Genomic DNA, 24,342 nt, shown 5'->3' with positions numbered 1-24,342 from the left:
CTGTGGTAAAATTTCATTTTAATGCAAGATTTTTTTTTGCTGAATATACTTTTTGTTGACTGTACTTGTATTGTCACCCAAATACATATGCATACCAAATTTCAAGTCGATGCCATTAACGGTTTAGGAGTTCCGTCCTGTGGAGACAATCCTGGCCGGACTACTAGGATGTCACTACCAAATTATTGTGTTGTCACGCAATTAACATAAGTATATTAAATTTGAAGTCAATCCAACAACTGGAAGCTGGTCGAATATAAGTTGCAAGATTTGATTACATAAATAAAAATTCAAATTCATTTATTTATTTCGGGCAACTTGGCCCATACAATAAATACCTTACAGACTAACATATATATTTATAATCAATATTACAGATAGACACACAGACAGACAGACATACAGACAACGGAACAGGTGAAACTAAATAAAATATAGGTATAATATGTAGGCCTAATAATATAATCAGTAGTGCCTACATTTTTCAGCCGTTTGGGGTGGAAACCATGGGTCCTTGGGGTTTGAGTGCTTTTATTATTAATAAATCATTGTCGTCCAAGTTAATTACGGCTTCGGATGACCAGAGGGCTGGCTTTTTCTTAACACAAAGATTAAGCATTGCCATACAGCGTGGTAATGCTGCCAGCCTTCTGGGCACCTTACCACCTGGCAGTGATTTTGGGCAACTTTTTTATTTATAAGTTTAGTTTGTATGTAGTTTTAGTTTCATATATTTAAATTTAAAATGTATTTATTTCATATTATAGTTACCTAGGTTTTAGTTACCTTTATTATCTTTATTTTGTTTGTACTGTGCTATGTTTTATTCTGATTAATAAAATAAAAGCTTGTAAAAACCAAGGCACTGTGAGACTATGATAGAATGTTGATTCTGTATAAAGAATAAAAGAAGTAATGTAATTTATCTAAAACTAGCTTTTGCCCGCGACTTCGTCCGCGTGGAATAGTAAAGAACTAAAAAAATTTCTTTGCTCACCCGCGACCCTAAGGAAATTCTTTTAGTTCATTGATATGAACCTCCGCAAAGTAACGCCTGATTCGATAAATTATGGAATAGTAACTTTGGGAATTATTTAATTTTTTTAGGTAAGTATCCTATTCTGCTAATAATACCTACATATAAAAAATTCTGCGGTTTACTGAAAATAACCTATTTTAATACATTATTATAAACTATTTTTTTTGTTCGTCCATTTTTTGGTAAAACATAAATATTCTGCGGGTAGTCACACTTTAACGATATGACGTGTACCCTGCTGACAAAAAAGGACTAATCTTCATAGTGAACTCTTGGCACCTTACGTTCTTTAGTGATCTAAAATGACTTCACATTGCGTACATTTTGCTTATGAGAGGGGCTCTGCTAACACTGGATATTCATAAAAGACGACTCGCATTTCATCGGTTTTTTTTAGTTCTTTACAAATGTTTAAACACAAAAATTCATCGAATTATCTTCGTTAATGACGACCTTCCGTATAATTCATCCCCTATTTATCCTATCATAGGTAGCATTAATAAAAACACTCAAACAAATATCTATTTACTAGCCATTACCCGCGTTTCCGTCCACAGAGAACTCCTTTACCGCTATCCCGCGGGAACTATGCAATTTTTCGGGATAAAAACTACCCTATGTCCTTATCCGGAACTCAAACTATCTGTATACCGAATTTCATCTAAATCGGTTCTGTGGTTTAGACGTGATGTAGTAACAAACATCCAAATATCTTCACAAACTTTCACATTTTAATATAGTGGATAGGATAGGACAGGATTTCTTCCTAAATTCCGAGTTTCATGATTCTTCGATTTATCTCTGCTGATTTTGACGGCGTTCCATAATCTTTCATCTTCTGTTACATCCCCTCACTGGTAAAATATTCATAAACGCTCGAACAAATATCTATTTATCTCTTACTAGTTGTTGTCCACGGCATCGCCCCCGTTGTATTTTTTCTAACTTTTCTTCCATAAAATCCTAATCCTGATAATACAAACTGATACTACAAAGACAACAAATAAATAATTAGTGAAATTGGACCAGCCGTTCCCGAGTTTTGTGCTTAGCAACCTATTAGCAACACATTTTACGACTCATTTTTATTTAGTATATAGATTACGTGCCCAAATGGCAAGTTTAATAAAGATTCATCGATTTATCTTCGATAATAACGATCTTCATTTCATCCCCTCACAGGTCGAATTTTCAAAAACCTCAAACAAATTATCTAGGTACTTGTTTCTTACAAGTGCCTAAATGCCAAGTTTCATGTTTTATCTTCGACAATGACGAGCTTCCACCGTAAAAACTTTCATCCCCTATTTCAATAAAAATAGCCTATGTTCTTTTCCGAGGTCTATTCTATCTCTGTGCCAAATTTCATTAAAATCGGTTCAGCGGTTAGGCGTGAAAGCGTAACAGACGAACAGACAGAGTTACTTTCGCATTTATAATATTAGTATGGATTAAAAAAGGTAATAACTATACTGAATTCATTTATTGTGTATTTGGGAGTCTTTGCAATATAATTTTGACTGCACAGGTTTACGCATACTTTCACCCATCGATAATGTATAATTATATTTCACGTTATGTACAATTTTAGTGGGTAGTATTCTACAGCTACAGTAAAAACAGAAGCCTGGCAAACAAAAAAAGGCTTGAAAAAATTACTGCCTTAAAATTAAATAAAAAAGTGTTACTTTTTAATAATCATTACCTACTGATAATTTGTTTTAAACATTGTAAATTAAATGACGAAATATTAATTGAAATATCTGAGAACAGTTGTAAATAATGTACTAGCTCTTTGGGAAGAACCCTATAATTTAGTAATACTGTACAATATTATATACGTGACATAATAGTTGACACGTCCGAGCTCTTGTTCGAGATATTTAATATAGTTATTAATATATTTACTCAATCACGGAAAACGAAATCGAGAAAAGTAGTTTAAATCTAGATATCATTTTTTTTTACTAAAATAAAAAATAATTCCAAAGAAGCATTTAAATAAAAACACACCCTATAATTAGTTAAAATGCAATACCTAAATGAAAAATTTCCAAAATTTTAATTCCCGCTTCAGTAAATTTCAAATCTAAATTGTCCAAATAGAGCAAAAATTAAAAATTATAAATCTGTTTTAAACATTAAAAATTGTGCCGGTATATTCAATTGGTTACAAATGTATGTATAATTTATACTCACGCTTACTAGGCACACGGCCAAAAGGACGATCAGAAGTTTGTTCATTATTTGTTTTTTTTTTTTTGTATTGAACTGCACGAATCAAACACAACGGCAACAATGACGGGGTTTCTTAAGTTTTCGACCAACTAAATTTATCTTATCAGTAAAATATAAACATATAAAATTAAACACGGAAATTTTGTTAATAATCTAATGTTACTAGTTGTTGCTCGTAACTTTGTCTGCGTTCCACGGGCTTTACATTCCGGCATAAACAACCATAATTCTATTGACCACTGATTATTAATTATTGTTACAAGTTGTTAATTATTAAACTGAAAACCTCAGACATTCCGACAGTATTTTTTTTAATTTTAAGTTAGTTTAATGCATGTAGGTAGGTACTTAACCTTAATTATTTCTAAAAATATCCTTATGTTTTGCTAAATCAGTAATTCTACTGGATTCCTTATTCTACACTCCTAATTACATTGTTTTTCTGTTTAGTAAATAAATGAAAAAAAATTGTGCTTCTCAATTGCGGGTCGCCGTTTTTTAGAGAAAATCAAAACTGACAGGAAAACGGCCAGTAAATATTAAACTATCGAAATATGTTGCATTTCGACATTTAGACTGGGCCCATTTTTTCGATATGGGTTTTACGGGATGATCGTAAAAGTAAGAAAATTTTGGAATTGAAATAAAAAATACAAAAAGATTCCAAAAATGTCCGGGTGAGCGGTTAGTTCCAATGGAGTGCTGAATGATTATCGATGAGGGCAGCATAGAAGATGTCGCTAGTGTCGCTGCTTAAGTGACTAAATAAGAAACAAACAGGCTGAGTTATGTGGTGCATAGGAGAAATTTGTGTCTGTACCGTTGTCCAGCGGTGGTGTAGCGGTATAGCACGCGGCACGGAATGCCGAGGACCTGGGATCGATCCCCAGTTCTGGTCTTATTTTTCTGGTTTTTCTGTGCATCTATATTTCAGTTTGTATTTTCGATATCAGTAAAAGTTATTAAAAAAAACGCGACTGCATTTTAGGTATACCGTAATTAATCTTCCTCTCAAATTCTGAACCAATTAAGTACTCTTACTTTTGACTTTCGTGTTAGTATATACTTTGTGTAGTATGGGAGATGCCACAATAGAGAAATCTCTTCCGAAGTCCTCTCCACTGAACGTTGTCAGGTACTACTACAGAATGGGGCATGATGCGGTTGAATCTAATGCTAGTATACAGCATTTACCCTTGGCTTTGGTCGTACAACACTATATCATGGCAATTCAATTAAAATTTCAAGATGATTTTACCAAATCCCTAAAACTACTTCGTGGTCTTTATTCAGGTTAAAGTTTATATCTCTAAACTTGGCGTTAAAAGTTATGAGATTTTACGCGTTTAAATCTTGATCCCATTGGAATGTCGGGATAAATATAAGGTTATGCGTAAGTTCCAGAGCTTCCATTTCGCTATTTTTTCTTTGGTAGATGTACGAAGTAAATATATTTATTTATTTGTCAACAAAAAAGTACAGCATTACAGTTAAAACACCAATGCGCTGTAAAATTAAAGTTATTCAAAAAATAATAGGTATACAGAAAGACACATAATTAAATACACAAAAATTATTTAGATACAAAAAAAAACTAGTTAAGAATTTTTGAAAGTCGTCTTCGTCGCTACCCTAAAACGATGGAATAACACACGCTCCAGCCAGAAGTCGGATTTCAGGATCTGCTGGTGCTTGGAAGGCACTTGGATTGGAGTCTAAATGAGCTGAAATTGTTGCCCTTTGAGACTCGAGCGGGATGATGGACAGCTCTAGATGCAATGGGTCCTGGGTTCCTGGGTCCTGGGTCCGGGTGATGGGTCCCTGTAACCGGCCTTTTACCGCTTTGCGGACGTTCTCGAACACCTTCTCCGGCGTCGTCTTCTTGTAAATGTGACATTAGTAGCATAAACGTTCCACCCTGTTACTTATTCAGAAACTTTGACATTAAAGTATTCATATCAGTAGAATTTAGATGGCTTACACAGCACGTATTTCATTTAATACGCATCTAGCTAGCATAATGCATGCTATGAGTCTTTTAAATTTGATTGGATACGTTTGAATCGAATCCATTTAGCTTTAGCGAATTATCATTTTTTATTACGAGAGGGAGGCAAACGAGCAAGAGGGTCATCTGATGGGAAATGGTCACCGCTCCCATGAGTACCAACAACTCAAGGAGAGACATTGGTGCTATTAATAAAATCGATTCTCTTGACAGACTTAAATCAAGAATTAACTGCTAAATGAAATCTTGTTTTGTTGGTACAGTTCATAACATTTTGTGTTTACTCGTATAAAACCGTAGGGATCCCGAGGTCCACATAAAAACTTACATTTATATTCAGTGTCATTGTCACATTCATCTCGATTATATTCAATTAATCATGTTTTAGCGTGTAGTAGCTTTATTCTTTCTTTTTTATAAATGAAGTGGCAAACGAGCAACGGGTCACTACACTACCATGGAAACCTGCAACACATGTGTTGCCAACCTGATTGTGTTACATGTTTTAGTTTCATTGATTCCATGCCGAACCCTAAAACGGTAGCATTGCTTATTGGGAGCAGGATTAGTGGTGGGTCACAATTAAATAATAAACTAGCAATGTACTAAAAATAATTTATTTCTGATCCATTGCAATGTCACTACACTCTAACAGTGTCAATTCTAAACTCTTCCGTGGTCCAATTTATTTGCATCCATTGTTGACTTCTAAGCTTCCTTTTGAGTTGTCGATTTTGCTTTTAAATCATCAAACTGAAAGAAAAATTAAAATTCATGGACAGTTTTACATCAACAACCAACAAACTATTCGAAATGGTACAAAGACTGAACTATAGATAGATAATAGTCAAAAACATTCATTTTTTTATGACTTAAATTCGGGTTTGGTTCCGCGTACCTTGATTTTAGAGAAGCTCGATATTTCAGTCGATATTCAGTCGTGTCGTGATCATGGCGCATGCAACTGTGCCGAAATATCGAGCTTCTCTAAAATCAAGATACGGGAAACAAAACCTGAATTTAAATCATGAAATTAGTAATGAAAAATATACATAAAAACATACATTCATAAAATTATAAGAAATTATTTTAGTTCATTGATATGGACCTCCGCAAAGTAACGCCTGATTCAATAAATTATTTATAGTCTCGCCAAGACTAACTAGTAACCATGTTAATTCAACTAGCTCCCAAATTTTCATGTTAAAGCTAATCATACTATTTTATTGCCAATTTCTCAGACATGTCTCTTCTTTATAATAAAATTAAGTCATAACTCTATCATGCTTATTATAACAGCCTTTTACTCTTCATTTGTCTGATTAACGATATACCGGGTGTGGCCTGTAATACAAGCAAAAAATTAGAACATAGCTCGTCCTCGTCAAACTGAACAACATTAGTCAGCGACTTTTTAAAATAATGGAATCTTTGAATTTGCCTTTTTTCATACAAATTAAATACTGCTATCAATGTACGCCATCCTAGAACACAACTGACGTCGCCTGTCACGCTATAAACATTTCTTCTTAAAAGTGTAATAAAAATTAAAAAACTACTATTTTATTATTTTTAAAAGTCGCTGAACTAATGTTGTTCAGTTTGAGGAGTATGATGTATGTTTTAATTATTTGCTCATATTACGGGCCACACCCGGTAGATATTAAAAATGCTATAATCTTCACAGAACAGACACTTTTAGTCACATTTCAGAGCATTATGTATTGTGCCCAATAAATATACGTACCGCCTTATTCAGGTTGTTGATAGCGTCATTGAACCCCTTCTTTAGTTCATCAGGGTTGAAGGTTTCCTTTAGCTTGTCATTGACTTGCTTCGAGAAGTCGCCGAACTGTTTCTGTAGGTCCTCCAAATAATTGACGTCCTTCCCAGCAGCCGGTGCGTCGCGTTTTACGAACGCATGGACCTGTAAAATAAAAAAAAGTATAAATAATCTTTTAATCGATCGAGATTAAAGCGCGAGCAAATCGCCTCCGTTTACAATTTGACCTTTAAAAATGTCTTTTTTTTTATTCGACTGGATGGCAAACGAGCAAGTGGGTCTCCTGATGGTAAGAGATCACCACCGCCCATAAACATCTGCAACACCAGGGGTATAGTGGGCAGTCACCACGCATTACAATCTAGAGGCATAAGATGGGATACCTCAAGAGCCAGTTATTTCACCGGCTGTCTTACTCTCCACGCTGAAACACAACAGTGCAAGCACTGCTGCTTCACGGCAGGATTAGCGAGCAAGATGGTGTTAGCAATCCGGGCGGACCTTGCGCAAGGTCCTACCACCTGCAACTGCAAAATGACTGTGAAGTTATTATACCTATGCATGAAAAAAAGGTTTTTTATTCTCGAAATCTCGATTTTTTCGATTTGAATAAAAAGTTAATTATCAGATAGTTTATATTAATGAACAGAGCCGTCTGTCGAAGTTAATCTAAATCAACAAAAACACAGTGTAGATTAATTTAAGGACGAATAATAAAAAAGTGCACTTACGCTTATCAGACATACAGCCAGAAGTACGATTAGGGATTTCTGCATGATGGATAATTTCTTCTTGACTTTCCGACTCGAAGATGGGTGCAGTACTAACTAGAATAGTCTGTGAGACTTGCATCTCGGATCACAAAATCACCCTTGAGTAGCCCTCAAGATCAGACACGATGATTTATAAAACAGATGAGACAATTATTTTCGATTATCATAAATGAGATTTTTATTAAGTATTACTAATAACGCTGACTTCAAACCTCTTTATGTAGGTAAGAATGCTTTCATTTTTAGGGTTCCGTAGCCAAAATGGCAAAAACGGAACCCTTATAGTTTCGCCATGTCTGTCTGTCTGTCTGTCCGTCCGCGGCTTTGCTCAGACTATCAATGCTAGAAAGCTGTAATTTTGCACGAATATGTATGTAATCTATGCCGACAAAATGGTACAATAAAAAAATTAAAACAAATTTTTTGTAGTACCTCCCATAGACGTAAAGTGGGGGTGATTTTTTTTTTCTCATCCAACCTTGTAGTGTATCGTTGGATAGATCTTTTAAAACCATTACGGGGTTGCAAAAACGATTTTTCGATTCAGTGATTTGTTTGCAAAATATATAACTTTAAAGTGCTAATTTTCAATAAAATCGAGCGTCCCCCCCCCCCCTTTCTAAAATCTACAGGTGGGTGGAAAAATTTGAAAAAAATCAGGATGGTAGGTAGGTATATCAAACTTACAAGGAAAACTATAACGGTCACGTTTTCTGGAGAATTATTAGTAGTTTAAGAGTAAATAGCAGCCTAAGGTATAAAATATACCTAAACTTGGATTATTCCGTACAAAATACGAAATCCTTAGAAAAATATTACTACTACTAGGTATTTAATTTTTTAAACCCTATTTCGGGCGTCTTCTTTCTGTCACACTGTGTGAGATGAGGATATAAAAATCGGTCAAGTGCGAGTGTTAGCGAGTCGCGCATGAAGGGTTCCGCACCTCCGTACAATGTTTTAAAAACGAATAGTTCAGTAATATTGTTTTGTAAAAAATTCGAATACAAGCTTTTTTGCTGGCGGTACTTTTTGCCCCTGGTTACCGAAATGGGTAGTCGTCAAGACGAGTCAAATGAGACCAAAATCAATGATGTGGTCGTGTCGTTTTATTACAGAGTTCCTATGGCCAACATCTAACTTCATCATCAGATCAGCTCTACGTCATAATAATATTGCATTGTCATCGGATTTACACATGCATGCAAAATTTCAGCTCAATTTGTTGAAGATATCCACTTCAAATTTAAGTTGAAATGTTAATTCCACCCGAACAAACGTAACTAGTTACATTACATTACAAGTTAATAAAAACATATCACCAAAATGTAAGCACTAGGTGCAAGTATTTTGAATAAAGAACAATTTTAAATTCTCATCCTGTCGCCCTGTCGGAGGCTGAATAGCGCTTTAGACTCTTGCCATGCGCCGCGGCAGAAAAAAAAATGGGTGTCAGCGTTAATTCGCGGCAAATTTAGCGAAGTCCGCGTATGTTGTGTAATTAAATAATTAAACTGTTATTATAAACCTTGTAAATAGTGTTAAATACATAGTATGATTTTTTAGTGTAAAAAACAATAGGTAAACATAGTGATTATACGGTGTGGATTTGGCAAGCGCTTTATCAAAGTTGGCTTCATTGAGGGTTTATAATTAATTTTGCGCAAAAACGAATAAACCACACAATCAGACAGTCACTATATTATATTATCGAAGCTTTTATAAAACATCATTAAAATCGCAAACTTAAAAGGTAATAGCTACTCTAGCAACCAACGCACGTTTCTTGTATGACGACCCCCTCTAATTTGTAACTTTATTTTATTTTTACTATTTTTTGTTATAGCGGCCACAGTAATACATAATCTGTGAAAATTTCAAGTGTCTAATAACTTTTACGGCTTAAGAAAGAGATAGAGCCCTGTGACAGACGGACAGACAGACAGACAGCAGTCTCAGTAATAGGGTACCGTTAGCACCCTTTGGGTACGGAACCCTAAAAAAGGATGGTGACTGCGATCGCAAAAGCCAGAGCCTTAGGCAATTTGGCACAGTTTGGCAGAACAGTGCACCATCTGTTCAAATATTATTTGTCATCGAGCACTCCAGAAGCTAAATGAGTTCATAGTTCCCGTTATCAGTCAATTGATGGAGTGACATCGGACCTATTTATCTATTTGCGTTTATATTCAAGTTCCGGAATATCATTAGTAGCAAGTTTAGTAGGTAGTGGATAGTAATTACGAATATTATTACACTAGCCTGTTACCCGCGACTCCGTCCGCGCAGGATTCGGTTCTCACTATCCCGCTGGAACTATGAAATCTTCCGGGATAAAAACTATCCTATGTCCACCCTCGGGACTCAAACTATCCGTATACCGAATTGCATCTAAATCGGTTCAGCGGTTTAGACGTGATGAAGTAACAAACAAACAAATAATGAAACAGACAAACAGACTTACAAACTTTCGCATTTATTGTATTAGTGGGATGGGGCTTCGCTAGTTTGAAATTTTATTAAGGGCTGCCACATACACTCGGAATTCGAAATTCTAATTCTGGATTGCGAACCCAGTAAATCCATACAAATCTATGGACTACCACATACGGACAGTAGTTTTCCGTTCGAACTTTTCTCTGATTCGGAAATATGCATGGTGGCCTGTGCCTTCAAAATTGAAATAAACGTATGTGTGTTTCTCATGGGAATATCATGATATTCCCCCAAAAATATTCAGGTATTTACGTTTAATGTCTGTAGTTAGGTACATGACGTACCTACGCACACAAGCAAAAATGGTTTCATTGACGTACTTACCTACTACTGTATGCAGTGTATGCTTAAATCGATAGTTAAAATCGATTTTCAGGATTTGTTAATATTTACTTCAGTTACAGGTGATTCTAATAAAAGGGTGTTTAAATAAACAAAAAATATTGTCCTTTTTTAATTAATAAATTATAAACACATTATTAAAACTTTAACCACTCCAAGTCAAAATTTGTAGTAATCTAGTACGTGAATCCGCTTTTAGTCCGTAGTACTTCAAGTGCTGACGACCAATGACAGCTGGTTACTTTTCGTCCGTAGGGAAATTATAGGTATGAGAAGTTAACCGCTACTTTTGTTCGCCAGTGTGGTTTGTCTCGTCTTATTTTCGGTATGGAGCCTTAGTTGCCGTCAAGTCTTCAAACTGTAATAAATAAAAAGATTATTAACTCAAAAAATAAAATACTTATTAAACGATTTTAAGGGTGAGTTTCCATAGTGACAGAGCGGAGTGGAGAACCAAAATAGTACACAAAATCACGTTGCCAACGAAGCGGGGTGAGATGTGGTTTTCAAATTATTTGATTGCTTGGTTCTGCACTTATATTCGAGATGACGATGCCACAATGCACACTGCATAATAAAAATATCAACGTTAAACATTTTCCAAAATTAATCTTTTATTTGCATCATAATTAAAGTTGAAAACGAAAACGATAATGATAATGACAATGAAAAAAGAATTACAACATATTTTAAACTAGCTGTTATGTTGGCAAAGAATTCATATACCGCGGGAACTCCCTGGGTCTCAAATAATGTCCTTACCAAATTCATCTCAATCACTTCAGTGCTTAGTTGTAGTGAATACACCCTAAATGTCTATTTTTTTTATTGTAGGTGGTAAACATGTTTCCACGTGTTCAAAATGTACCGCGTAAAAGGCGGGCATAGTTTTTGAACTAAAAACTCCCATATAAATAACCTTCACAGGGTTTTCCAGTCAAACTTACCCACCCAACCGTCTACTGAAATAATTTGGATTTTTTTTCCAGACACCGATATGATAATTTTACTTACCGCTTTAGACAGTTTGTTAAGATGCTCTCCGAGCACTTCAAACACAGGTTGTACTTGCTTGACATTGACCTCGTCCACGGTATTTGCAAGGGTCTGGTCTATACAGTTCTTGAATTGGTCCATATGCTTCTGAACTGAGACCAGAACGTTAGGCGTGGTGGGAGCATCGCGGCGCACGAATGCATCCGACTTAAAATAAGATTTAACAAACATCTGGTTAAAATGTCGCGTCATGATTCCAAAACAAAGGAATGAGCAACCACGAAAGTCAGGTTTTCAAAATTATGTTGTTAATTTAACACCCCACCCCACTGACCTATGAACTTTAAATTTGGTTATAACATTTAATACAACGTTTAAGGGGTTTTACACACACACACTACAAGAGAAAATACAATATGTTCTTGTTATTTCGGTGCCATAGTAATTGCTGATACTCTTATTTAAGACATAAATAGCTCCTTGTGACTTTCTGTACGCAATCAAACAAGCGCACATCATTTTCGTCGACCCTTTTCTTTACAATTTGTCAAGAAAATTTCATTATATTTATAAAATCAAGATTTAGAGTATCAAAGTACAATAGACCAAAAAATCTAAATTAAACTCAAACCGATGGAACATAAATAAGTATGCTATTATAATATAGAAATGGATATTATTATGTTATAGAAATATTTCATTTAAAACTTTTTAAAACATTCAAATATTAATGAAGACTTGAAGCTTAAGATATCCTTTTTTCTGATTTTTTGGCAAATGTATGAATGAAGATGTATGTATGTCTTTGAAATTAAACCCTTTTAAAACGTTTGGCGGCTATTAGCGCCTTAATAAAATTAAATAAATGCAACTCACTTCAAGGCACGCAAGCGCTGCACACATAAAGGCAATTTTTAGCAACATTTTAACCTATTTCTGTGCGAATATGCGAATAAACTGTTGGACTAAAATCATGTCACGTCTTTTATGTGCGATATTTCCAAGGAAGGTCGATTTGTTCAAACAAGACATTATCGTTACTTAGCAAAGTGTTGTTTATCCGTGTATAACTAAGTGAGTAGCAGTCCTTTAATGTTTAAATTTTTACTTTTTACGTCAGTGAATGTCTAACATTGGGTTGTTTACTAAGGGGCTGTTTCACCATCCATTGATTAGCGTTAACCGACGGTTAAATGTGATGCCATCTCCGTCTATTCGAACAAAACAAATGGAGACGGCATCACACCTGACCGTCAGTTAACACTAATCAATGGATGGTGAAACAGCCCCTAAGTGTCCCATCTAAGAATTTGCTCCAGGCTAATTTCGGCTACGATGACTGCTAAACTATTGGACGAGAGGGCCCTTGGGCCTTGGGGGGTTGTGTTTTGATTAGCCAGTTATACAACAGGTTGTTTACCCGTTCATGTGCCCTTAAATGACTAAAATCGCCAACAAAATTTTAGATAGTTAAAACTTTTGTATTAGTTTTTGGAACATAATAGCTTTGTTTACGGAGGGGGTGTTGCTACCTACGATACAGTTTTTAACTTCTGCAGGTGGCATCGTTTTTCATTTTGTCATGTACCAAATTGTTACTGTTCCAAATAAAGATTTATTATTATTATTAAAGTTTATTTGAAAACGTGAAAGAATCTGATATGAGAAACTGGAGAAGTTTTTTACACGATCTGACAAATTCAAAGACTTCGTTATACTTATACGCCTTATTTTTACTAGCCCTTTCGAAGCCAGCCGAGTATGAAAAGAGTTACGACAATGGAATTTAAGTACAATATATGTCAAGTTCAAAATTCAAATGTAAGAATTCTGACAGTGGACCTTATGTACAATCACTATCAATGTCTAATTCAAATTTAATTAACCCGCACAATTGTATCGGCTGGGTTCGAAAGGGCTAGGTAGGTACATCATATTTTTTTCATAATTACATGAACAAAAGCTCACACCTTTTACCCTAAAAGTAAAAGTATTCTTTTTAATTTATCAATCAAAATAATGTCCACAATTTAATATGGAGAAGAAATTTCCGTAATATTAGTTTTTTTTTTCTCAATAAGTGCATTGATATTTTTAAGGTTACACACAAAACAAAATCGTCACGCGCCGTCTGTACCTCTGTATAAAAGTATATAAGTTATATATGAGTAGGTATTGTGTAGGTACAGTCAGCAGCACCAATATATGACACAACAAGCGTGAATAAATATCTGATACGACTTTTATTTCTAGGGCCGGAAGGACGTGTCAGATATTTTTGCACGCTCCGCTGTGGCAGATATTAATGCTGGTGACTGTACCTACAATCACCAGCAATATCCGACACAACAAAGGGTGCATAAACATCTGATACGACTCTATTTCTAGGGCCGGTAGGATGTGTCAGATATTTTTGAACGCTCATCTATGGCAGTCATGCACACTGTCAGCACTGTGTACACTTAGATTTTTAAAACTACGAACGAACGCAATGTTGATCTCATATAAATTGAGGAGTCTGGTATGGGAGTGTAAGTACACAAATACAGCTTAGAGTTCCATATACGTTAAAGTGCAAGCTGCATTTGCTGTAACCAATATTTTATCGTAAGTTATTATGAATCATGCATGACGTGTTATTCTCAGTCAAACACGTCGTCTTCACAAGTTAATGAGCGTGTCATAATTTTAAGAGGATTGACACAAAACTTCACAGCTCGTTGTTTATTGAACAAACAAATGGTCGATTTGCGAGTAAAACAGTGTTAACTTTGCCTTTGCTTTTTGCGTCAATGCGGCTTTACGAATGTATTGTAGGTATACATTTATTTCTAAGTAAGTTTTAGGTTTTGTCTAAATCAGACTACCTATGAAACTGTTAGTTTAATGTTACGATTTAATCCTCTTTATTCCGAATAAGTTACAGAATCTCCTTTGGGGAAATTAATATGTATATTTTGTGTGTCTTACCAAAGCTAATATCCTAGAGATAAATAAAAACAAACTAATGTTAAGTTTACGTTAGCTTAAGTACTTAGTAGTTTTGTGAAGTGAATTGGCTATAATAGACAGGCAGACAAACAAGGACAAAATATACGAGTGATCCTAAATAATGGTTCCATTATTTTCTTTTAAGCCCTGCTCATAGTTAATTGAATCGGACACAATCAGTCTATAACCTTTTTGAGCCGGTAACAGTCCTTGCACAATAGATTTAAAAGCCAAATCTTTCAGGACGCTCGACGGGTTAAATACGTACACCGTATATAAGAAAAGTGTGCAATGTTCTAACTTAAATGTACGTAAAATACTTATACTAACGTAGTCTTGAATCCATTGGTCATGAATACTCTTTATGAGCGGTTCCAGGTTATCCAGCATTTCTCCGAAGAAAAGCTCTGTGTACGGTCTGTGGGGCGCCGGATCATCGCTCTCAAACAGGGCACTTTGAGACTGAAAATAAAATATTAAAACGCTAAGCACTTACACGAAAATGAGAATATACTCGCACTCGCAAATTTGCGAAAGGAAGCGCTGAGTCCATAGAAGGCGAGAAACTCCTATAGAAGGGTTTCAAATTGTGAAGTTGTGTTTTAAGAGCGTTTATACCTGCTGAGCTGGCAACGTTGCATTTTTGCTAGTTTTTCTCGATTATTCCTTAAAAATTGAATGAAAATTAAAAATGTTGTCTGATAGAACACTTCTTAATATATAAGTTAATGTATCTACTCCAATAATTCTTCGTGATAGACTTTTATATTCATTAAAAACGAATTAATGTTTATAACCGGTTTTTAAAGAAAATAAAAGTCTGTACCGAATAATTATTAAGTAACACATTAAACTTATATATTAAGAAGTGTTCTATCAATAAACTTTTATTTTCATTCAATTTTATGAAAATAATCGAGGAAAATTAATAACAAAAATGCTAACGTAAAAAGCATCTAGCAGGTTTAAAAACGCCTTATCAGCCCATATCTGCCCGGCCGGGAATCGAACCCGGGACCTCAAAAAGAAGAAAGTTTGTGTGTAAGTGCTAGCGTGCGTACGTGTGGTTGTTACTCTTGCACGTTAAAACGGCTGAACGGATTTAGTTGAAATATGGTATGGAGATACTGAGAATTTTAGAATAGCACATAAGCTACTTTTTGTCTCTGTCTCACGGGATCGGGATCTAATAAAAAAAAATACCACTAGACTTAGAAACATGAAATTTCAAACCGATGTTTCTATGCAAAGATGAAAATCACTATATCATATTTTGGAATAGCACGAGTTTTTTTTCCAAATCCGGAATTTGAATTACTGCTTCGTTGTTTACGAGTGTAAAACCGCGGGTAATGGCTAGTAATGAATGAAATAGTTATTTACTAGTTGCATAACTTACTCTTTGTTTGATAAAATGGTCTTTTATCTCTATCTTTAACTTTTTTCCGCTAAAAACACTACACTTTGATTGAGACTTTAATTTTCTTGTAATTGATATCCAAACAACAAAACTATAAAACAAATTAATTTGTTTAAAAAATCTTGGCTTGGGTTTGTAAAAGTCCATATTCATAAAATTCATCTCCGTCGTCAAGCGTTTAAAACATTTTAAAAATTATCCTTTAAAATGAACACTACATTAGGCTCTACGCTGGCTGACGCAGTTTGCACCGAGCGGGTGCAAAAAGTTGGAAACCCCCCGACATTGTCACTTCAAAGTTCAATATCTCAAAAACGGCGGAACCGATTTTGATAAAACATATCTAAGAACCATCGCTAGAAAACCTGCTTTCAAATAAAAGAAACCGAATTTAAATAGGTTCACCCGTTTAAGAGCTACGGTGCCACAGACAGACACACATAGCGGTCAAATTTTATAATAACGCTCTTTTTGCGTCGGGGATTAAAAATATAATGAGCAGCGCTAGCGCACGCGTCGCGTGCGACGGACTTTAGCTGCGCACCCGCGCGCTGCACCCGCGCCAGCTAGCGTAGGCCCTTCACCCCGGCCTATATACGTCCCCACTGCTGGGCACAGGCCTCCTCTCATAATGAGAGGGCTTGGGCCGCAGTTCCCACGCGGGCCCAGTGCGGAACGGGAACTTCACACACACCTTTGAATTACTTCGCTGGTTCGTACAGGTTTCCTCACGATGTTATCTTTCACCAATAAATCACATATTGGCCACTAAAACAAGAATTACATACTTTTCGGGTGCCAGCGCCATCTATGAAACTAACCGTCAGGGGATGCGGCCATTTTGCAAAATTTACCGTACAGTATCATGGCCACCGCGGATGGACTTCGCGAATTCGCGAAAGTTACAAAAATACTTAGGTACCACAAAAAAGTATTTAATGTAGCTGTATAAGCTGGCTTCTAAATGATGATAATAAATCACACACACACACAAACATCACGCCTGTATTCCCAAATGGGGTAGGCAGAGCACACGAAACGTTACCGCTTCGGAGCCACTTTTAGCAATTTTAGGTTTTAAATAAATCAATTTCTAAACTCATCAGCAGTGATTATAAATTATAATACTCACGAATGCAAGTGGTATAAAAACGACCAAGGGGAACAAGACGACGTAATACTTCAGCATTTTTCAAATAATTTGTTACTTGTGGTAGGAAACGTAACTGTTGAAATTCAGTTTCATGGTGACTTGTTTCGTATGTGTGCCCTTATATAGTCTATTCTTACATTCTTGGGGCCGATAAACCATGCGTTAGTTAGTCTCTTTTCTTAATTAGGTGTTGGTTAACCCAAGGGCCAGTATAGACTGACTGCATTCCAACCGCAAACGCTGACTGCTCCATTGCAGTTATATCGACTGCAATGGAACGGCAATGACAAATGTATGGGCAGTCGGCAGTTTGCGTTTACGTTGCAGTTGGAATGCAGTCCCTTAATAATGGCCCTTAGAACGACAACTCGCCACTTGCATCCAACCGGTGGATGGCGGTGGCGGCCCACAACTCTCACAATGTCGTCAGTCTATCTAGTGTCTACGTTTTATCTTCCATTTCGGGGTTGCCACTAGAGGACTTTTCCCCTAACCAACGGTTAGATAACCGAACAGAGCATATCTGTTCACATGAACAGATGTTCTTCAAGCGCTGTTGTGGCCCGCTTATTGCCATTCGGTTGGTCTTAAATATTTTAAGTTTTAAATGTCGATTTATAGCTTATCATTACTTTTAATGTTAGCCAGTGTTTAGGGTTTCGTAGTCAACTAGGAGCCCTTATAGTTTCGCCATGTCTGTCCGTCTGTCCGTCCGCGGCTAAGCTCGGAGACAGTTAGTACTAGAAAGTTGTTATTTGGCATGAATATTCATATCAGTCACGCCGACAAAGTGGTAAAATAAAAAAATAAAAAAAAATACACAGAAACATCAAGCGGGGGCAATTTTTTTTCTGGACTAACCCTATATTATGGGGTATATTATTATTATTAAAATCGAGCGTCCCGCCCCCCCTCTAAAATCTAAACTTTTGGGTGGAAAAATTTGAACAAAATTCAGGATAGTAGTAAGTATAATATCAAATTTACAAGAAAAATTATAACGGCTAAGATTGCTTGAGAATTATTAATAGTTTAAAGAGTAAATAGCAGCCTAAGGTATAAAAATATACTAAACTTGGAAGATTCCGTACCTACAGAATACGAAATCCTTTAAAAAATATTATTTGAGTTTTTCGTAATGCCTACGGAACCCCATCTTGGACATGTCCGACACGCTCTTGGCCGATTTTTTTTAATTATTGTCTAACTGACGTCGGTTCTACCAGCTTCAAATTAATATTACAACAACGTGCCTTTTAAACGAGAAGAGACGTGAGATAATTAGAATTTTCATGATTAATAATCTACATAGTAATAATCATTTAGTCGACTACAAACTAGCACCTGTTAAATGCTATGTAAATACTATGATTAACTAGCTTTTGCCAGCGACTGCGCGTAAAAAAAAGCTATTGTCGATATCCCGGTTTACCGGTTACGGTTGGGTACCAACGTTGTCAAAACAACGTTGTCGACGTTGTTGTGGAAATCTTACTTTCATTGTACAAGTATGTAGAACAAATTCATGCTTCATTTACCTAACGTTTGGTTTTGCCTTAACGTGCGAAATACGCGTGAACTGACCCGTACACAGAAAGAAACAACGAAAGACCCAATAAATAATACGAAATGCACCAGTGCTCAGAAGGTTCCGTGAACAAGGCTGATTTGATGACCTGAAATAAGTTAGTCCCTCCAAGTCGTCCCGCTACCTACATCTCGGTTTGCCGCGTCGCCGTTGACCATCTTGGGGCACCCCTAGTGGTAACCTGTGCCTCTCTCCGGGTGCATGCGGCAAACATGGCCGGCCCAGTCCCATTTCAGCCTTGCGGTTTCTATTCCTACATCTGCTGTGCACGTTTTCGACCTGGACGCATTCAGAAACGACTGGAAAGACTTAGTTGCCGACAAGGGAAGTTGAAAATCCGAGGGAGAGGCCTTTGCCCAGCAGTCGGACATAGACAATGGATAAAAAAAATGGTCGCTATAGATTGAAGAACTCCTCAACGTCCGTCCTCAAGTCTTAGATAACAAAAGCTTAAGTCCTGGAAGGAAGTAATTGCCAGAGGGCAAACCGGGGCACTTGCCCCGGGCGGCAGTTTATGGGGGCGCCAAATCCTTGAGACAAGAAATGAAGAAAAAAACAAGAAAACTACTCATTGGCAGTTTTAACAGTTTTTCTCAAACACTGAAGGGAGGGGGCGCCACCATCAAGGTCTTGCCTCGGTTCGAAAAAATCATAGATCCGGGGCTGGACTTACCATCTATGATATCGTCTATGAACTGAACATATTTTCCGAAAGTCTTGCGGGTTAATGGATTCTGGAACGGATTCGAATCTTCTAATTCTAACAGAGGCTTTATTGTCTAACATACTTGGAATTACAATCGTTTTCATCACCCTCTTTCTGTAACACGGTCTAAGACGAGGGTAGTAAGAGATTGCAAACGTCAGCACGTTAGTTAATACGGTCTCTGTATTATAAAATGGGGACGTATCTGAACATTGAAAGTTAATATATCTAATGTCAAAAAGTCGACTGTCAAAATATCGAAAGTAGGTTAGGTTAGTTTCGATATTTTGACCGTCGAAATTTTAACTATCAATATTCAGTTTTCGATATTCAGATACGTGCCCATTATAAATGTAAACGTGAGTTTGTTTGTCTGTCGCTTACGCTTTCCCGGATAAAGTACAATAAAAAGTACGGATAAAAGTTGCCGCGGGAATAATAAATAAAGGTCGATATCTAAACTTTTCTTACAGAGATAAATCTAGCCTTAGCATTAGTTAGCATTCACTCTCTATATCTATTGCCAATTTAATATTTCGATGACGACAAAAACAAGTAACTATTCGATTCCTTAATCCTCTACACATTAGTAATAACATTGTAAGGTAGACACGAAAATGAACTTGTCCAAGGAGATACGGCACGATCTGTTGGTAAAGTAAACAGGTTTTATATTTAACAAAACTGTTTATTTGCTTAGGCTCTAAAACTCCCTGTAAAAACCTTAGTTACTAGCTACTAAATGCATTCCTAACGAAATTTACAAAATGATAGGGTGAGCAAAAACATTATAGAAGAATTTTCGCTTGTTAGCATCTCTTCAATTAACAATATACTACAATTGGTAAGGTTGATAAATGTCCGTTAGTAACTAACCTAACCAACAAAAAGTTGGAAAACCCCCGACTTTGTCACTTCAAAGTTCAATATCTCAAAAACGGCTAACCTAACCATCGGCGGCCAACGGCTAACCATCGCTAGAAAATCTGATTTCAAATAAAAAAACCGCATTCAAATCGGTCTACCCGTTTAAGAGCTACGGTGCCACAGACAGACAGACACATAGACATACAGATACACATAGCGGTCAAACTTATAACACCCCTCTTTCTGCGTTGGGGGTTAAAAACGTGAAGTATAGCGGTAGAAACAGAAGCGGTAGCGTGTCCAGCCAAGTACAAAGAAACAGGAATTGGCGACGCAGCCGTGTGTATATTTACATTACACGAACCACATTTGACAGTGCTGTATTTTACGTAGACTATAATTATACTTGTTGATGTTACTTTTCTAAAATTTGGTTTGGTGGTAAAAACTAGCCGAGTCAAATCTTAAACTTGCATTAGATCCCGCAAGTCAAAATGTAGAATACACAACTTGACACCTATAATATTATAGATCTCACTTCTTTTGTCGGAGAAATCAACAACGCAGCGACGCATATTTCTAATATTGAACTTGGCTCTCATTTCACATTTATGATTTTGATGGGATAAAATATTCGTAACGTAACAAGGGAGGTCAAGCGAACGAATGATATTATTCGTCTCTCTAGAGAGTTGTGTAAAAACTGAAAAGTAACAGTAAGGATGCTCGCGAAACAACAGGCAATCTTCATACTTTAAAGCAAGAAATAAAACTAGCCAAGCACGAATTAAATATCGCATACTAAGAGCTCCGTAGAAAATGTGAACTTTTTGAGAACTACTGACATTACTTATTTCTGCTCCGTTGTCGTAAAGTTGACAAGCCTGTGACTAATTACGGCTAGCATTACTTATAACAGTTTTTATTACTCAAGTAATAGGTACCATCAGCCAAATATATGGTCTACCACCCTAAAGTTGATAATCGTTTGCATGTCATAAAACAATAATGCCAATAGACGTGTCTGTCAACTTGCAAGTTCGACTTTAGCGACATATTCATTTGATAGGAACTTGTTTAAAAATTAATAGACCACTTATTTGGCTAATGGTACCTATACATATATTTTCCGTTGACTTTGACTCAAGGCTCAGTTCATTAATAGATACTACCTGATAATTAACATTTTGGCCACATGAAGAAAAAAATGTTTCGTAGGTACAGTCGAGTTCATAAACTTGTGAGCAAAAATTTGATCAAAAATATCTAAACACGCTTCTACGCCGTTAACAATAGAGTCGTGCTCAAATATTTTTGCTCACAAGCTTATGAACTCGACTGTACAATCAAACCAGTATTTTTTTCTACAAAAAAACCAGTTCATTTATGCACCAGCATGACGTGACACATAATAGAGACATCAAAAAAAACTCACTTTGTCATCTTCTTTTCTTAAATGTATGTGAATTAAAAACACTTTTCTCAAACATGCTCGGAAATGTATGCGTTAATGTCACGAAATGGAGACATGAAGTTTCTCATTTATGGCTCCCTACCACCTCCCTCTCCCTACATAACTTCTTGGCCTAGGCTATGAAGTATGTATTAAAATCCATTATTGTCCGCTGCTCTAACTTTTTAATTTTGCTTACTAAAATTAAACTGACAAAGGAAAAATTACGAACAGCCAACCATCACTACTCTGTAAGCATTTGCGATACTGCGATGCGATGCGATGCGATGCGATACGATGCATGGATGGATGGATGGATGGATGGATGGATGAAATATTTCCTCACATTGTTTGAGAAATGCACTATACAAACCTCGGCCAGAACAGGGATTGCTGGACTCGTTTACTTCATGGCCTCTGCAGTAATATACTATTTTTGGAAGTTGCTTTTTTTGTTCAACGTTATTCCCGAATTTTGATCAAGGAACCCTAAAAAAGATCGTTTTGGCGTAATAAAACATTTCCGCTCTGCAGTATACATCTTCAGGACGCTCGCTGCGTTTTCCTTAATAGTTTTTCAGGCTGCATATTTCAAGGAGACATTTTAATAAAGCTCTTTATGCTGGTAAGGTCGTAAGCAGCATAGAATGCGGTTTATTCCAGCCAGAATTATTATACGAGTATTTTCAACTTATGCGCGTGAGGATGCAATTACTTGTTTCTGTTTGCGTATAAAACGAGTGAAGGTTACCTTTTTTCGGGGCTAATTAAAAATATTTTGTTTTGACAATCATATTTTTATATGTATAAATAAATTATTTTAACTATTACTATTCCCACAGTCCCACTGCTGAACAAATACTTTACTCACGATACTTCCATTGCTCTCTGCGCAATGCATACAAGGGCCGTCCTTCAGGAACCCACTTGCACTTGCTCGTTTGCCATCCAGTCGAATAAAAAAAAAGAAGTAGACCAGTAGTAGTCCATTTATCTATCGCATGTTACGAGTATAAGTGTTTTTTAACTGAGCTTCACATCCATACTAATATTATAAATGCGAAAGTGTTTGTATGTTTGTCCGTTTTTCACGTCGACACAGAGCAACGGATCGACGTGATTTTTGGCATAGAGATAGTTTATGGGCCAGAGAGTGACATACGCTTCTTTTAATCCCGGAAAATGCACAGTTCCCGAGGGAACAGCACGGGATAACCGAATTCCACGCGGGCGAAGCCGCGGGTAAAAGCTTATATTTATATATATGTTTGTTTATTTAAACTCTTTATTGTACAAAAAGGAAAAACAAAAAGGTTACAAAAAAAGTGATAAGTACAAAAGCGGAGTTATCCCTGAAGGGCCCTCTGCCATTTATGTCTAGAACTTAGGATATTGTAAGGTATTGGTTGAAGTTTCCCTTGGTCTTTGTAGATAGAAGCACGAATACTTCCCACGTGCGTTCTTGTCACGTAATCGCCGTCTCCGATACCGCTCTGAACAAAGGACGCGCAAATCCAGTTAATGTATAGTTGAGATACGAGGCACGATATAAAATTCTATGAAAGCTTCCCGGAAAATTGAATATCCTTCAGGAGAATGTGACGTCCGTGCCAGCGCTAGGGTATAAAAATTTGAATTATGAATTTATGACTCACTGATGGCTTTTAAAACGTGATAGAAAAGTGAGTAGACAGTTTTAGTTTAGTTTTTATCTGCTTTATTGATTTTTCTAATATTATAAATGAATCGCAATTTTTGCCTTCCTTTCCCGCTACCAACACTGCAGCTACATAGAGCAAAGCCAACGAGACAAGATATACTTAATCTTTGACTGATACGTCGTTATTAGTAGGTACCTATACAAAATGCTAAACGCGTTCAAAACTGTCTACGAGATCATACTTTAATATTATAAATGTGAAAGTTTGTACTCGTATGTGTGCGTGAGTGTATATGTGAGTTTGTTACCCTTACAACACTGGATGGATGGATTTGGATGAAATTTATTATGGAAATAGGTGGTTCTCAAGCTACTTTTTGATCCGATATTCCCACGAATTCGGGATATTAGCTAAGGGAAGACATGAAATTTTGCAACGATTTCCTTCATACATACAATGTAAACTCACTCACACATACATGTGTGTAGGTCTTTATAAAAGCTTCAGTGGCTCTAGCCCGGCTTTTCATTTCTGCGAAACAAAACAAGCCCGAACTAAGTTCTACACTATCTTTGTGTTCACTTATATCCTCCTTATTCCTAATGGAGACTGTAACACAGTGAAAACTAACAGTCTCCACCTATGGAGACCCTCAGTCTTCGACTTCGGGCTTCTAATAGACTCTCGTTCGTAATTCCTTATTTACCGCCCTTAAGACACAATGTACTATTGTGTTTTATGTAGAATAAAGTAGGTATTTACATACATACATACATATATTTTTTCCACATTGCTGTATTATTAAAAAAAATACGACCGAATTAACAC

At 36.3% G+C, this 24,342-nt stretch overlaps 3 protein-coding genes across 3 annotated transcripts in view; 1 reads left to right on the top strand and 2 right to left on the bottom strand.

Moving 5' to 3' along the window:
* Positions 1-24,342, top strand: part of Sol1 — a 165,160-nt gene that overhangs the window by 23,428 nt on the left and 117,390 nt on the right. The window lies entirely within an intron of this gene.
* On the bottom strand, positions 5,887-7,908 carry LOC141433973 (uncharacterized). Its single transcript, XM_074096150.1, has 3 exons — positions 7,800-7,908; positions 7,033-7,212; positions 5,887-6,038 (listed from the first exon to the last, which is right to left on the bottom strand). Exons 1-3 carry the CDS (start codon positions 7,842-7,844, stop codon positions 5,994-5,996), a joined length of 270 nt encoding a protein of 89 aa, XP_073952251.1. The 5' UTR covers positions 7,845-7,908; the 3' UTR covers positions 5,887-5,993.
* On the bottom strand, positions 10,779-17,349 carry LOC141433972 (uncharacterized). The gene is made up of 4 exons (XM_074096149.1): positions 17,219-17,349; positions 14,997-15,128; positions 11,694-11,882; positions 10,779-11,037 (listed from the first exon to the last, which is right to left on the bottom strand). The coding sequence occupies exons 1-4, from the start codon at positions 17,273-17,275 to the stop codon at positions 10,996-10,998; spliced, it is 420 nt and encodes a 139-aa protein (XP_073952250.1). The 5' UTR covers positions 17,276-17,349; the 3' UTR covers positions 10,779-10,995.

This window comes from Choristoneura fumiferana, chromosome 13 (genome assembly GCF_025370935.1).
Source record: "Choristoneura fumiferana chromosome 13, NRCan_CFum_1, whole genome shotgun sequence".
Classification (NCBI taxonomy): domain Eukaryota; kingdom Metazoa; phylum Arthropoda; class Insecta; order Lepidoptera; family Tortricidae; genus Choristoneura; species Choristoneura fumiferana.
Note: the sequence above shows the minus strand (reverse complement) of the source record. Positions and strands in the feature narration are given on the sequence as shown.